This window comes from Chrysochloris asiatica, unplaced genomic scaffold (genome assembly GCF_000296735.1).
Source record: "Chrysochloris asiatica unplaced genomic scaffold, ChrAsi1.0 scaffold00088, whole genome shotgun sequence".
Taxonomy (NCBI): Eukaryota; Metazoa; Chordata; class Mammalia; order Afrosoricida; family Chrysochloridae; genus Chrysochloris; species Chrysochloris asiatica.
Window position 1 is genome coordinate 9862158 of NW_006408606.1, and position 14801 is coordinate 9876958.

Below are 14801 nucleotides of genomic sequence, written 5' to 3' on the forward strand. Positions count from 1 at the left end.
TTTGATTGTATCTTACATATTTCTTTCATTATTTGTGTTTTATTTTATTATTTGTATAGATGTTACCTAAATATTAAGGTAAGGAGCTCTGGTAGTGTAACGGATATGAGTCGGTTTGCTAATCTCGGTCAGCAGTTCAAAACTACCAGCTGTTCCACAGGAGAAAGATGAAGTTTTCTGTTTCTGTAAAGATTTACAGCCTCAGAAACCCTATACAGGGTCACTATGAGTTGGAACCGACTCCATGGCACATAACCACCACCACCACAATATATTAAGCACAAATTCTTATGTATGCACTTTCAAAAGGTTCTCAGTAATATGATTTTCAAATACAACTAAATTAAATTCTATTATTCATTTAGGTTTCTGTGCAAACCTCAGAAAGACCTTCTGTGATCATCTTTGCAAAATAGCATTCACCCACTCTCATTCTTTATCTCTTTTATTTTAATGTACAGCGTACATCATCCTGAACATATCAGGTATTGGCTATTGTCCACTTCCTCCACCAGAATGTAGGACCTATGAGGCCAGGGGCTTTGTTTCATTTTCTGATTATCTCCAGTGTCAGAACTGTAGTAGTAGTTGTTGTTAAGTGCCATCAAGTTGATTCTGACTCATAGAAACCCTGTATAGGGTTCCAAGGAGCAGCTGGTGGGTTTGAACTGCCAATCTTGAGGATAGCAGTGAAGTGCTTATCCTACAGCATCACACCAGGTCTCCATTCCAGAGTAGAAGTTGAATAAATAGATGTAACTAAGGTGAAAGAAATACCAAACTGGATATATGAAGACAGTGAGTCTAATGATTCATCTGTTTTGTTGCTATTTAACTGAAACACAGAACAAATCATTCACCTATGATAGACAATTGTTTCCCATTAAAGAATTAAGATTGTTGAATATAGAATTTCTGAAGTTCTTTCCAATTTCATTACCCTTGGAATAAAAAATGTAGACACACTGAAGAAATGAAGCTATAAATGTGTGTGCTGGGGGTAGGAGTAGGGGAGTGAAGGCCCCAGTTCAGATTAAACAAGTTACTCTTGGTGAAGGTCAGAAAGATGATCATTACAGAAAAGCATAAGGTGTATGCCTGCTCAGAGAAGCTCAGAGAGAAAATAAATATGCCACGGAAAGGCTGCCTGCAAGGAATGCCCCTGGAAAGATGCTGAAGTGAGAAAGAGAAAAGGTAAATTGAAAGGAGGTGGGAGCGTGGTTAGTTCCATATTCTCCGCACTTTTGCCTCCCTTTCCAGAGAACGAAAACTAGGCTGTGACTTAGTGTCTGACTAAGTATATGATTCACATGTGCAATCCAGCGAAGTTTATACAGAGAACTACGTAAGTTCTCATGTAATGTATGGCAAAGGCTCCTTCTGATTCCCCAGACTAGATCCCTAGTTCTCCAAGTTGAAATTCTATAGCACTTTGCATTTTTCATTAGAAAATCTCTCATTGTGTCACATATTCCAAGTTTTTTGTCCTCTGGCTTTATCTGTTGCCTCGCCCTGGCGCCTCCCATCCATAAGGCTGAGAAAGGCATCGTGTCTTTCTATATTTGCTTTCCTTTATCAGCTTATTTTACTACCCAGTGGTCAATCTATTGCTGTCTATTGTTTGTATGTACATACACTCATGCATATACGGTATATCTAATGCTTACATACTTTACTCGGATGTTGTACAGATATAAGGCATGACCCAGTTTTAAGTTTATATTAAAGTTCAAGGCTAATTTTGAAATTAGAAATTGATCCGTGGCAGAGGCTTTGAGATATCTCACATTTACTACGGAAGGGCTAGCAAATTAAGAAAGGATTATCTAAAAGGCAGTCATTGACACTTAAAAAAACAAAACTAAATAAAAAACTGGAAACAGACACTTTGGAAATGGTTCTCAAAAGCTTCGCGGTTATGGTTAAAAACGCCCTGTCTGTTCTTGGCTTCAGTGACTGTCTAGCATTCCAAAAAGGCGCCCACTCACTGCTATGTTGGAGCGTGAGGGTGAGGCCACAGACAAACCGAGGAGCCCAGAGCCTAGGGACCGGGAATCTGCGACCTCTCCCTAAGCCATCTTCGCAGTCTTCAGGCGGGCCCCACCCACAGCTTCGGAATCCGCAGGGATCCACGCTAGGCTCTTAAGACTCCAAGGTACCTCGCCCTACGCAGGCGCACTAAGGCTCTCCACCATCTCACTGGGCGGTGGGCGTGGCTGTCTAGTGCGATGGGCGGGACCGGCTGAGCGGTGGGTGGGACAGGCTAGCTCCGGCTAGGTCAGGGCCTGGGGCCGGGCCGGGGCGGGGCTGGTGGTGTTTCCGTTGCTCAGAACTGAGAGTAGCTACCCGGAGTCCTCATTGCTTCCATCCCGCTCTGTTCTGTTTGCCTCAGCTGCCGGGCTCCCCGCTACTGTTGGGAAGTTTGGGAGCACTTCGGTGAGTGCCGCCTAGCTCCGGGAGACTGCTTCCTCCGAAGTGGGATGCAAGGTCGCTGGGCGATGGCTTCGCACGTAGGCTGTTGAGAGCGGTCCGGGACCTGCGGAGAGGGCGGGTCTGCTCTTCCCTTTGCGCTCTGATCCGCGACTCTCCTATAGACCTGCGCTGTGGGGAGGGGCAGAGGCGGCGGGGTCTTGCTCTCTAAACCTGCGATCTCTCTCCTGTCTTGCAGTCTTGCATCACCATCTCCTGACCTGAGCATTCGCCATGGCACAGGTAAGGCCGTGCACCCTGAATTGCGCACCGATTTACTGACGGTTTCCTAAGCCGTGTCGGAGGAGTTTTAGAATTTGTCTAAACTTTAGTGGTAGTAGTAATCTGCCTACGGACAACGGCGTGTATATTTCTTGTTTCCCATCTGCGGCCTCTCTCGGATCCCCGGAGTCCCCCTTCCTGAATTCTTCCACTTCCCGCTGAGTCTCCCGAACCTGCCTAGCCCAGAGAAGCGCAGATTAGGCACTGGAGCCGATGACGTGGCCTGGTTTTTTGTACGCTCCTTTTTTTCAGTGAATGTGTAAAAATGAGCCCTCCTCAAAATCCAAAGAGTCTCTAAAATTAGAACCAGAGCAGGAACAGCTAGCTCATCGTGGTCATGTGAGGCGAACACTCTTTCGCTTCGGCTTCCTTTATTTTTTTAGCCAAGTTTCCTGTATTTTAATACAGTGGATGCGCATTGGTTTTTTCCAGTTGCTCTATTTGATTTTACTGAAAGGAACTGTTATTTCCCCCTTTTCATGCAACTGGTTAAAAAGAAAAGCTATGTTTCTTCAGTAATGAACTTGTGGAACGAGTTCTGAATTTCTTTGTACAATTTTAGTAGTTGATTATCTAATGTTGGATTTCTTTGCACTTTTTCAAATATTTTTTAAAGTTTCGGGATAACTTTTTTCTTTCATACATCTTTAATAAGTACATATTTAATAAATATGTGGCAGTTTGCCACTTAAATTTATAGTGACCAGTTTGGAACTGGACTCCGTAAAATTGTGTAATGCATGATTTTTCTGAAGTAGATGACTAGGAATTTCTTCGGAGGCTCTTCTGGGTGGATTTTTACTTAGCAGCTGAGCAAATTGACTGTGGGTACCACCTAGGCACTACCTTAATTTATATATTAAAAAAAAAAAAAAAAAAAAAAAAGCCACCCTAAACCAAACTTGTTGCTGTGAAGTTGATTCTGATTCTAACTCAGTCTGACCCAATAGTACAAAGTAGAACAACTCATCTTTCCTAGACAGAAATGCTGGTGGGCTCCAACTACTCACTTCTTGGCTAGCAACCAGGACTCTTATACTGTGCCTTCAGGACTCCTAATTTGTATGTTATTAATTGCCTCGAGGAGTCCTGGTGTGGTGCTGTGGGTTAATGCACCAGACTGTGAAGCCCTTTGAACTGCAAGGTTGGCCATTCAAACTCACCAGCTGCTCCTGGGAAACCCTTTACAGGGTCGCTATGGGTCAGAACCGACTCGACGGCACTTAACAACAATTGCTTCGGTCCATTGGGCTCACAGTGAACCAGTATGTCCAAAAAGCTGTTAACAATTGATCATATTATCTGTATATAGTAAAATATTTTGGAATCCTCCTCTTTCTTTTTCTGGTTGTTGTTGTTAAAGTGCCATTGAGTCGGTCTAGACTCATATCTACCCTGTATAGTGTTTCTGAGGAGTGGCTGGTGAGTTTGAACCACTGTCCTTTTGGTTCAAACCTACCTTTTGGTCTGTCCAGTGCTTATTCTACAGGACCACACCAGGAATCCCTAATTTATATTGCTAAGTGTCATCAAGTCGTTTCCAACTCAGCATCCCTGTATAGGGTTTCCGAGGAGCAGCTGGTGAGCTTGAACTACCGAACTTGCAGTTCAAATGGCTTTGCAGTCTGGCGTTTAACCCACAATGCCACACCAGGACTCATATGGTGGTGGTGGAGGTTATGTGCTGTGGAGTCGGTTCTGACTCATAGCGACCCTTACAGGATTTCCGAGGCTGTAAATCTTTACGGGAACAGAAAACCTCATCTTTCTTCTGTGGAACAGCTGGTAGTTTCGAACTGCTGACCTTGCGGTTTGCAGCCCAATTCATAACCACTGCGCTACCAGAGCTTCTTCTAGAACTCCTATTGTTTTTGTTGTTAAGTGTCGTGGAGTCAGTTTGGATTCATAGCGACCTTGTACAGGGTTTCCGAGGCTGTAAATCTTTATGGGAGCAGAAAGCCTCATCTTTCTCTCCGGAGCAGCTGGTAGTTTTGAACTGCTGACCTTACAGTTCACAGCCTGATTCGTAACCACTACGTTATCAGCCTTTAAAAAATGACCATGTTATAAAAGGTTTTTTGAATAAAATGTTAGTTTTCATCGTGTCTGTTCCTCTACATGGTGACCCCTTGTGTACAGAAAACTTGAAAACAGCTCCATAATTTTCAAGACTGTGATGTTTGGAAGTAGTAGATTGACAGGCCAATATTCTGAGTGGCCTCAGGGTGGATTTGAACCACCAACCTTTCAGCTGTAAACTAGTGTAAATTGCTGCAAGGTTGGTGGTTTGGTTTGCACTAATAAAGTGTCCAGCACTTTATTATTTGCACAAACCAAGGAATCCAGTGTTTTAAAAAAACCTCTACCCCAAAGGAATTAGACAGATCTAATGAGTCTAATTGACTTGTTAGAGTCTAGATAATTTTTTTAAGCAAATGTTTTAACCATTCAAACAATGCCCTCTCTTATTTGTAGTTCACTTTCTATCAGATTGATTTATCAAAGCTGAGTAAGGTTTCATAGTCATTTCCAAGAGAAAAGGGAAGGATTGAGTTGGTAACTTTATTAAATTTATACAGTGTATCCATTCTTACTAGCTCATTCACAATTAAGAAATATTAACAGTAAACCAATTCTCATATTACTTAAAGTAGAAGCTTTGATTTAGGTTTTTCCACACCTCCCGATCCCATATAAAGGATACTTTTACGTAGAATTAACTTGTTTTTCTTGAGAAATATTTTTCCTGTCTTGATATGCTTGTGTGGTGATGTACATGATGATTTGGCAATTTATTCTTGCTCATTTGTCTCTCTGTTCTCTTTTGAAAGTTAACCCAGTGAGGTCTGAGACTTTAATCTGTCTCTTTTAATCATGTAGACTATTTACCAAAGCTAACATTTGAGACAGGAGTCCTGGTATGGTGCTGTGGGTTAATGTGCCAGACTACAGAGCCGTTTGAACTACAAGGCGGTGGTTCAAGTTCACCAGCTGCTCCTTGGAAACCCTATACAGGGTCGCTATTGGTTGGAATTGACTCGATAGCACTTAACAATATTTGAAACAATACTGACATTTTATCTGAACTTATTTTCTAATTGTGGATGTTAATTTTGATAATTTCAAAGAATATTAATAGGCCCTTAAACATGCCAAACCTGGAAAAGTGTTGACATACAGTATAAAGTTCTGTACATAATCGCTGTCAGAACAGAACACTTGGACTATTTCCTAGTAAAAGCACAGTTTTTAGTCATCACAAAAGTTGTAAGTAATATGAGAAAAGATAAGGAGTATTTAACTTTGTTTTAGCGTTGTTGTTAGTTATCCTTGAAAACCTTGGCGGAAAAGCGTTTTATCTAAATATTTTATATTAAGGTGAGTTTTGTGGTCTTTATGCTTACACTTGAAGGTGTACAAAATACCCAGAAAATAGAACTGTAAGGTAACTTCCTAAATTTTACTAACAATCACAGTGTAATTGTGGGACAGCTTGGGTAGCTTCAGTGTTCTCTTTCAAACCATTTCTTTTAGTTGTCCTGTGGATATGGGAACCAGAGACCTCCATTCTAAGGCATTTCTGGAGCAAAATGGAATCCTTTGTCTGTCTGAGAGGGGCATCTTTCAACAGTTTAAAATGTATTGTTTAAATATTAATGTCTCATTTACTGAAAAATTAAAAAGTAGCATTCCATGACAACAATTTTTCATGACTATGAATAATATCAATAATCAAAATTTCTTTTGATTTATGTTGGGATCACTCTGCCAATTAACAGTATACAAAAATCTGGGAATCAGTTTTTATATATGCAGATGACAGGCATGATCTCTTGTCAAAAATTAAACCAGAATGTACTTGTCAATTGGTATTTGATAAGACACTTAATACTTGAAAGATCAGCAGTTCAAACCCACCAGACCCTCCGAGGGAGAAAGATGAGGCCTTCTGCTTCAATACAAGTCTCGTAAAGATTTATAGCCTTAGAAACCCTTAACAAGGTTGCTATGAGTTGTAATCGACTTGATGACAGTAGGCATTATTAGAGATATCTTACACTCCTGTGCATATTTATATTAATATTTGTTGTTGTTGAGTTAAATGCAATAATGTCAGTTCTAACTCAGAGTGATACTGTGTTGGTTTGAGCCTCCGACCTTGCGGTTAACAGTCCAGTACTTATCCTACAAGCACCACACCAGGATGCCTAATATTTAGGTGCTATTAAGATGTACATTTGCACAAATAAAATTTTCTTAAGTTAAATTTTGCCCTAAGTATTTCAGGATTGCAGAATGAAGCTGTGGCAAAAGTGATGGTACTGGCACTTGATAAAAGACAATTTATATTATCACATTGGGCAAATACAATTAGGGCTGAAAGCATTTAAGGGCTTCAGCTCTTCTCTTCTCTATCTGATTCTAATTCTTGTCCTTTAAAATAGAAATATATGGGATTCTGTCAATTGACTGTGATGTTGGAGAAAAGTAGTTTAAAAGTGTGGCTTCCCAGCCTTCCTCAAAGAGAATATTGTGGTTAGCTGTATGTCTTTTATGACATACAGGGAAAATAGAAATCGCAAAGGTAACTTAAATAAATCATGTATGGAAACAATTCCTAGACAAGAATTACTTTTTATATGTTTGAAACCTTCATTCAGGTATCTGTGTAATTTTAGCATAAACTTAATAGTGAATAATAAAATATTATTATGAATTTTGAATCAGTGTGCTCTGGTAGCATAGAGGTTACCAATCGGGCTGTGAACCACAAGGTCAGCAGTTCGAAACTACCAGCAGTTCCACGGGAGAAAGACGAGGCATTCTGTTCCCGTAAAGATTTACAGCCTCAGAAACCATGTGCAGGGTCACTATGAGTCGGAATCTACTCCATGGTACTTAACAACAACAATATTGTTTACTATGTGTTAATATTTTAGCTATGTTGTTAACTATTCTTGGAAACTAGTTCAAACCGGTTCAAATTATTTTCTAACTATGCCCAAAGAGCTATTAGCAGTTGCTTGTATTATCTTTATATAGTAAGATATTTTTGAATCCTTCATCTTTCTTTCTCTAGCTAAGTGTTGTGGAGTCAGTCCCTACTTATATCTACCCTGTATAGGGTTTCCAAGGAGTGGCTGGTGAGTTTGAATTGCCGACATTGTGGTTCAAGCTATCTTGTGGTCAAGTGCTTATCCTATAGAGCCACACAACTTCTAACTATATCAATTGAATATTTCATTAAGTCTTACAGTCATTAAGTCAATCTGATCATATTTTGAGTTGAATTTAAAAAATTGGTTCCTGAGCTATTTTTCTCTTATTGTTCATATTGATCATGTTGATTTTTTTCATCCCACTATTTAGCTAGAGCCAAATTATTTCATAGATACAATCATTTATTTTAGTTAAATACTTGAAAGTAAATGGGCCTGTCTTCCTCGATTTAGAGACATCACAAGTTGGCTATATTCCAGAGATGATCCACTTTATAAATTTGAATTCATTTAAAAACCTTTATAGCTTTTATTTTAATTTAGATAATGAAACTTCAAAAAAATAAATTTAATTTTATTACAATGTTTATAAAGAGATAATATATTCAGAGTAAGAGGAATATCATGAAGGCAAAAGTAGACTACTTAGTTTCACATATAATGAACCCATGTAAATAATATGCACATATATAATACATATAACATGCATAGAATACTAGAGTGAAGGGGTTGCATGGTTTGCAAAAACAGTATAATACATGCATTATTTGTGCAAAAGTATGGTATGTACATTTTCACTAGAAACTTCATGGACTCCAGAATTATGTTACACTATTAGATAAGCACTTGACCTCAACGGTGGCTTTAACCGCATGGTTGGCAGTTCTAACTCACCAGCTGCTCCTTGGAAACCCTATATAGGGTCGCTATGAGTCAGAACTGACTTGATGACATGTAACTACAACAACATGTATTTAAACTTTACAAGGTTTGATCAGAAATTATTCTGGTGTTTTGAAATTGCTGTACTCTGGTAGCACTGTAGGATCAACACTGGATTGCTAACCATAAGGTCAGCTATTCAGACCCTTCAGCAGTTCCACGGGAGAAAGATGAAACTTCTGTTCCCGTAAAGGTTTACAGTCTCAGAGAACCCATATAGGGAGGGTCGATGAGAGTTGGAACCCACTTGATGGTAGTGTCTTTTATATATATGTATAATTTACAAAGGCTCTGTGCAGAGCAAGCAGGATCAATGTAAATAGGTACATTTGAGCTGAGCCTCATTCCTGTGGAGCTGACTGACAACTGATTGCATCTTTTCATGCCACTCATCTTTCAGGTCAGATTTCTGTACGGCACAGATTCATTTTTGTGATATGAGATCAGAATTGCTTTTACCCATGGACTGTGCTGCTTGGGTAATCTCTCTAGTTCCTGATTTCTTTGATTCTTGTCTTTGTTTTGGATACTTGGGAAGAACCAAAAGTGTTAGACTACTTCACAAGGAAGGCATTCATCAAATGTTAATCTCCATATACACAGCCTGCCCTTAGAAGTGGGCAGGCTGTGGCTTCTTCTTTTTTAATGATTTACCAGTTTAAAACGGTAGATGTATAACAATATTTTTACATCATAGATTCATTTCTTAAATAAATTTTCATCATATCCCCAAACCAAACCAGTTGCCATCAGACTTATTCTGACTTATGATGATCCCGGGTCACCTGTGTACTAGTTGAGCAATTTCATAATCAGTTTTTTATGTTTTAAATAGTATCCAGAAAACAGTGGCTTTAACTGGCTTTTGGACCAATTTAGTAGTTTACATAATGGCAACATAAACAATTGATTACTTGAAAGGAATGTGTATTCTAGTTGGTGTCCTTTCTTTGGATGCCTTCTTCTTTATTCTCTCAATTTTTTGTTTGTGCATGCATTTATGAATGTATGAGGCTTTTGAGGTTCTACTAGATGCTGGGTATTGTTAGACATGGAAATAAAAGGGGAAATGGAGCTAAGATTTATTGATATAGCTAGTACAGTGCTAAGTCTTTTGTGTGCATTATTTAATACTCATAATGCAGTTTTAGAAATAGATATTACTATTTTGATATCACAGAAGAGGAAATTGTGGTTTCTTCATTGGCATTAAGTTGTTTGGGACAAAGGAGAGAAAGCAAAGCAAATATGTAGAGGCAACAGCAGCACATGCAAAAACTCTGGAGTGTAAATGAGTATGGCGTGACCAGGAACTCCAAGTAATGTGGTGTTGCCCAAATGAAGTTATAATCAGGTGGGGAGAGAGAACACTGCCTGGGAAGAGGATGTCTGAAGGCAGACAGACGCTAGAGCTAAAGAATAGGAACCCTTTTGTAGGTAATGGAGAGGTATCAAAGAGTTTTAAGTTGGGGTATGCTATGGTCAGATTTGTATTTAACAAAGATTGTCTTGGTGCCATTATTATGGTTTTATTTCTTGGAAGTGCAGAGGTGGGTTGGTGGGGGGGGGGTGGTTGAGGGAGGAAAGAAGATATAAATTGGATGTTGGAAGACCACTTAGAAATCTGTTGCAGAAATCCTAATGAGATCTCAAGAGCCTAAACTAAGCAATAACTGAGACTTTAGGTAGTAGGAGACTATGGGCAAGGGTGGATAAATTTCTGGGTGAATTGGTGGTTAATGGTGAGGTCAGGGTCAAGATGGCTGGCTTGGTTAAGGAAATAATTGTGTTTTTCATTGAGAGCCATTGAAATGCTGGTTTGATGCAGGGCTCGAGAATTCACTGAGCAGTGTTATAAGGCAAGGAAGATTTGACAGTGAGTTATTAGTGGGTTTATTGAAATTGAGTTCGTAATAAACTATTCAGACACTGCTAGCTAGTTAATGTTGTTAACTGCCTTTGAGTCTGTTCCAACTCAGAGACCTTATATAGGGTTTCTGAGGAGCAACTGGTGAGTTTGAACTGTTGACTTTGAGGTTAGCAGTCCACTGCTTACCCTACTACACCACATCTAGTAAACAACAGAGTATGTTTGCTCTCTAAATCTTTCATCTCTACAGATCATCCATTTGTTTTTGTATTATTCTCTTCCCGACACTAAAAGATTTGAAGCTTATGTCATACTTCTGCCTTAGACCAGCCGTTTTCATTCGATTTCTGCCCCTTGTTTATATACAAAACGAATCAAAGTTGGAATCCCTGCACACTTTTCTAACATGAATAGTCTATAAATGTAATTATTTTCTGAAGCATTGGTGTGAATGAAATTTTTCAGCTTTTATTCACAGAATACTCATTTGAACAATTGTAAATCAACACAATACTGTCCTCCCCCAAATGTGTACTCACTGGAAGCTAATGGCCATTTTTCCACCTTAATGGTCTCACTTCATCATCGTTATTCTTGGGTAAGAGCAGACAATTTAACTTAATTTGATAATTGTCAAGGGATGACATTCTTATACCAACAGGGAGGTAATTGTGGCCGCATTAAAGAAATATACAAGACAGATTTAAATTATATTTACTAAATCCTGATTATGTTAAGTTACTGAAAATTTCTTGCCTATGTGTGACACAATAGGATAAACACCAGACTGTTAACTGCAAGGCTGGCAGTTCATACCCACCAATTGCTCCTTGGAAACCCTGTACAGGGTAGCTATGGTCAGAACTGATGCAACAGCACTTAACACCAACAGTAATATGCAAATAAAATGTTTTATGGTGAAAAATTTTTTCATTACATTTCTTTCAAAGAAAAAAGGTCAAAGAGTAGGATAATTAGAAGAAATATAAAGAAGTACAAACAGGAAGGATCATGAAATAGAAAGGAAGTTAAATAGCTCAAATGGAGTTTAGTGCTTTGAGCTGAGCATTCACCTGTTCTGATGGGATTGGAGCAATTGTAAAAATAAAAGGTACTGATTTTATCACAGATGCATGGTGTATGTATTTGTACCCCTCAGGCCTCTTAGAGTCTAGTTATTTCTGAAAGGTCATGCTATTTTTTTGGCTTTAGCATGCAGAAATTTATTCTCACACAGTTTAGGAAGCTACAAGTCTAACTTCCGGGCTCCAGGTTTAGGGGAAGGGCATTCTTCCTTTGTTGGCCATGGAGGAAGGTCCTTTCCTCCTCTCAGCATCTATGGTATTAGTGTGTCTTGGCATCAACATTTCCCTGATACAAGGAGGTTCTCATCCACAGCTTTATTTTCATTGCACAATGGAGTGAATCTTAAGTAACCTGTTTAAAGGACAGTGATTATGAGTTGGGCTTCCAACCTCAAGGTCGGCAGTTCAAAACTACCAGCAGTTCCGCAGGAGAAAGATCAGGCATTCTGCTCCCATAAAGATTTACAGCCTCGAAAACCCTGTGCAGGTTGACTATGAGTTGGAACCGACTCCACGCTACTTAAGAACAACAACAACAAGTGAGTGTACCATAATTGTTGTTATTGTTAAGCACCATTGAGTCACTTCCTACCCACAGCAACCCAGTGTAGGGTTTCCAAGGAGTAGCTGGTGAGCTTGAACTGCTGACGATGTTGCAGTTCAAAGTGACCTTGCATGCCAGTGGATTAACCCACAGCGCCACACCAGGACTCGGAGCACATAAAGAATGAAGCACATCTAATGCCCAAGTTAACAGGGAAGATTCTTTGTAAAAAGTGCTCCTTAAAAAAGGAGGAATTTTCCAGGATTTAGAGAGTATAGATGGGCATTTCAGGCACTAGAAAGTTACTTCAAAGAGACAAATATAGTAGATACATCATTGGTACCTTCTTCTAAAACAATTCTGAATTGGTTTCTCTGTCCATATGTACCTATAAATCCAGGCTGAGGCTTGAATTGTATCCATGAGAAATTGGCCTTTTGTAGCTCTTATGAGTCTATCATAGACATTGCCCAGTCTTGATTGTTTTCACTCTCCTATCAATGTATGGGAATGGAGAATGAGTATAAGTATATCCAAATGTGAAACTCACCTACAAGTATCAGGACCAGTGCACCTCACTGGTTGTTCTAAGTTCAGGGTCTAGCTTGCAGGAGCTGCTGTGCTGGGGTGAAACCATTTGGTTATCACACTATTTTCTTGTTAAAGACTGTTTTAGGCGTACTATACTAGGCTTATGCTAGGAAAAACAGCCCTTTTCCTATAACATAAAACCACAGATTAAAGCATCTAGTTAAAGAGATACAGGAAAAAATGCCTTAGGAATTTTAAGAGTACTTCCTATGGAAGGAATTTAGAATACTGCTCAAGTAAGAGACGTCACAGTTTATGTATTGTTCTTGGTGTTGTTTTCTCTCTGGCTGAAATGAGAGAATCTAAGACTGTTGTTGTTGCTGCTGTTTATAGTAAAGGAAATGGAAATGAACTTAGTAGCAGCAGAAGCTTTCGATTGACCGTACATAATCATTGTTCTAAAATAGAATTTTACATCAGGGTGCATGCTTGATGCTGTTCAACAAAAGGAAATCAAGTATCTCGTATTTGAAAAGAGAAGAAATGAAATCATATCCATTAAGGTTCTAGATTTAACTAGTAATCATACATATTTATATGATTTTACTTAATCCTCACTAGAAGCTAGCGTGTATACCCACTGCCAAACTTTATAAATTGTTCCTATTTCACTATATTTATTATTTGAGGTTTTTTAGAGGAAATTAAATACTACATTCATATTTGGAGCTCCTCCTTGTCCTTCCTTTTTGTCTACTTTGATGTCCCACCTTTATATTCTTAAGGAGCTCTGGTAGTGTAGTGGTTACGAGTCGGACTGTAACCTCAAAGTTTATATATTTCCACCTTTATGATGTATTTCAGCACCAGTGTCCCACAACAATTAAGCCCTTGGCTACTAACCTAAGTTTAGTGGTTCCAAGCCATTCAAAAGGGACCTTGGAAGAAAGCCCCAGTGATCTGCTCCTAAAACATGGTGTTGTTGTTAAGTGCCTTGGAGTCAGTTCCAAAGGTCATGCTATTTTAAAACTTGTGGTGTGCAATACTAGAATGAACTTGAGGGTGACCACTTACTTATTTATCTTTCATATGCATTATATTAGGTAAGAAAGAAACTGCTGTAATTGAAAAGGGAAGGCAGAACTATGCTTAGATGACTTGCCTTCCTCTCCACCTTTCCAGTTGACCCCTGAGCCCTTTTTACTGAAACCCTGAGTCGCCTTAAGAACCACATTCCTGTGCTCTTGCATGCATGTGCACATATCACTGTACAGCTGCTAAACATTTTATTAACTATAATGCTTTGCTTCATCATTTCTGCTTCTTGATTATAATTATATGGAATGTTGGGTAGATATTTAATTAAATATCAATTACAGAAAGCTATCAGACAGATTTAAAGATTGTTTCGTTTTCCTTTGTGCCTTCACGGAGACTTTATTTAAAATGTTCCAGATTCTGTTACGGATTCTTGGTGCTTCTATCCGTGCATTATATTCCTGTGTGTTTACATTCTGTGTCTAGAAAAACAACCCTTCACCTGTTCTTCATTCAGTTAATTTAAGTTTTGCACACCTAATCTTTGCTACCTGGCCAAACAATTGTAAGAGATCTGTATTTGTGCCCATTCCAAAGAGAGATAATCCAATGGAATTCAGAAATCATAGAACAATATCATTAATACCACATGCAAGTAAAATTTTGCTATGCAAAGGCTTTCAACTGTGTAGATCAGGACAAACTATGGATAACATTGTAAAGAATGGGTCTTCCAGAACACTTACTGGCTTATGAGGAACCTGTACATAGACTAAGAGGTAGTTGTTGGCACCGAACAAGGAGATACCGAATAGTTTTAAATCAGGAAAGATGTGCACCAGGGGTCTACCCTTTTACCATACTTATTTAATCTGTATACTGAACAAATAATGGGAGAAGCTGGGTTATATGAAGAATGTGGCATCAGGATTGGAGGAAGACTCATTAACAAGCTGTGATTTGCAGATGATACAATCTTGCTTGCTGGAATCAGACGGAAGTTAAAATACTGATGAATATCAAAGACTGCAGCCTTCAGC

At 39.0% G+C, this 14801-nt stretch overlaps 1 protein-coding gene across 1 annotated transcript in view; it reads left to right on the forward strand.

The window, feature by feature from the left end:
* Window positions 1–2632: 2632 nt before the first annotated feature.
* Window positions 2633–14801, forward strand: part of LOC102827790 (annexin A5-like) — a 50279-nt gene continuing 38110 nt past the window's right edge. The window contains exon 1 of the mRNA XM_006866277.1: window positions 2633–2712. Within this exon, the coding sequence (XP_006866339.1) occupies window positions 2704–2712 (9 nt within the window). The 5' untranslated portion in view covers window positions 2633–2703. The remainder of the gene's footprint in view (window positions 2713–14801) is intronic.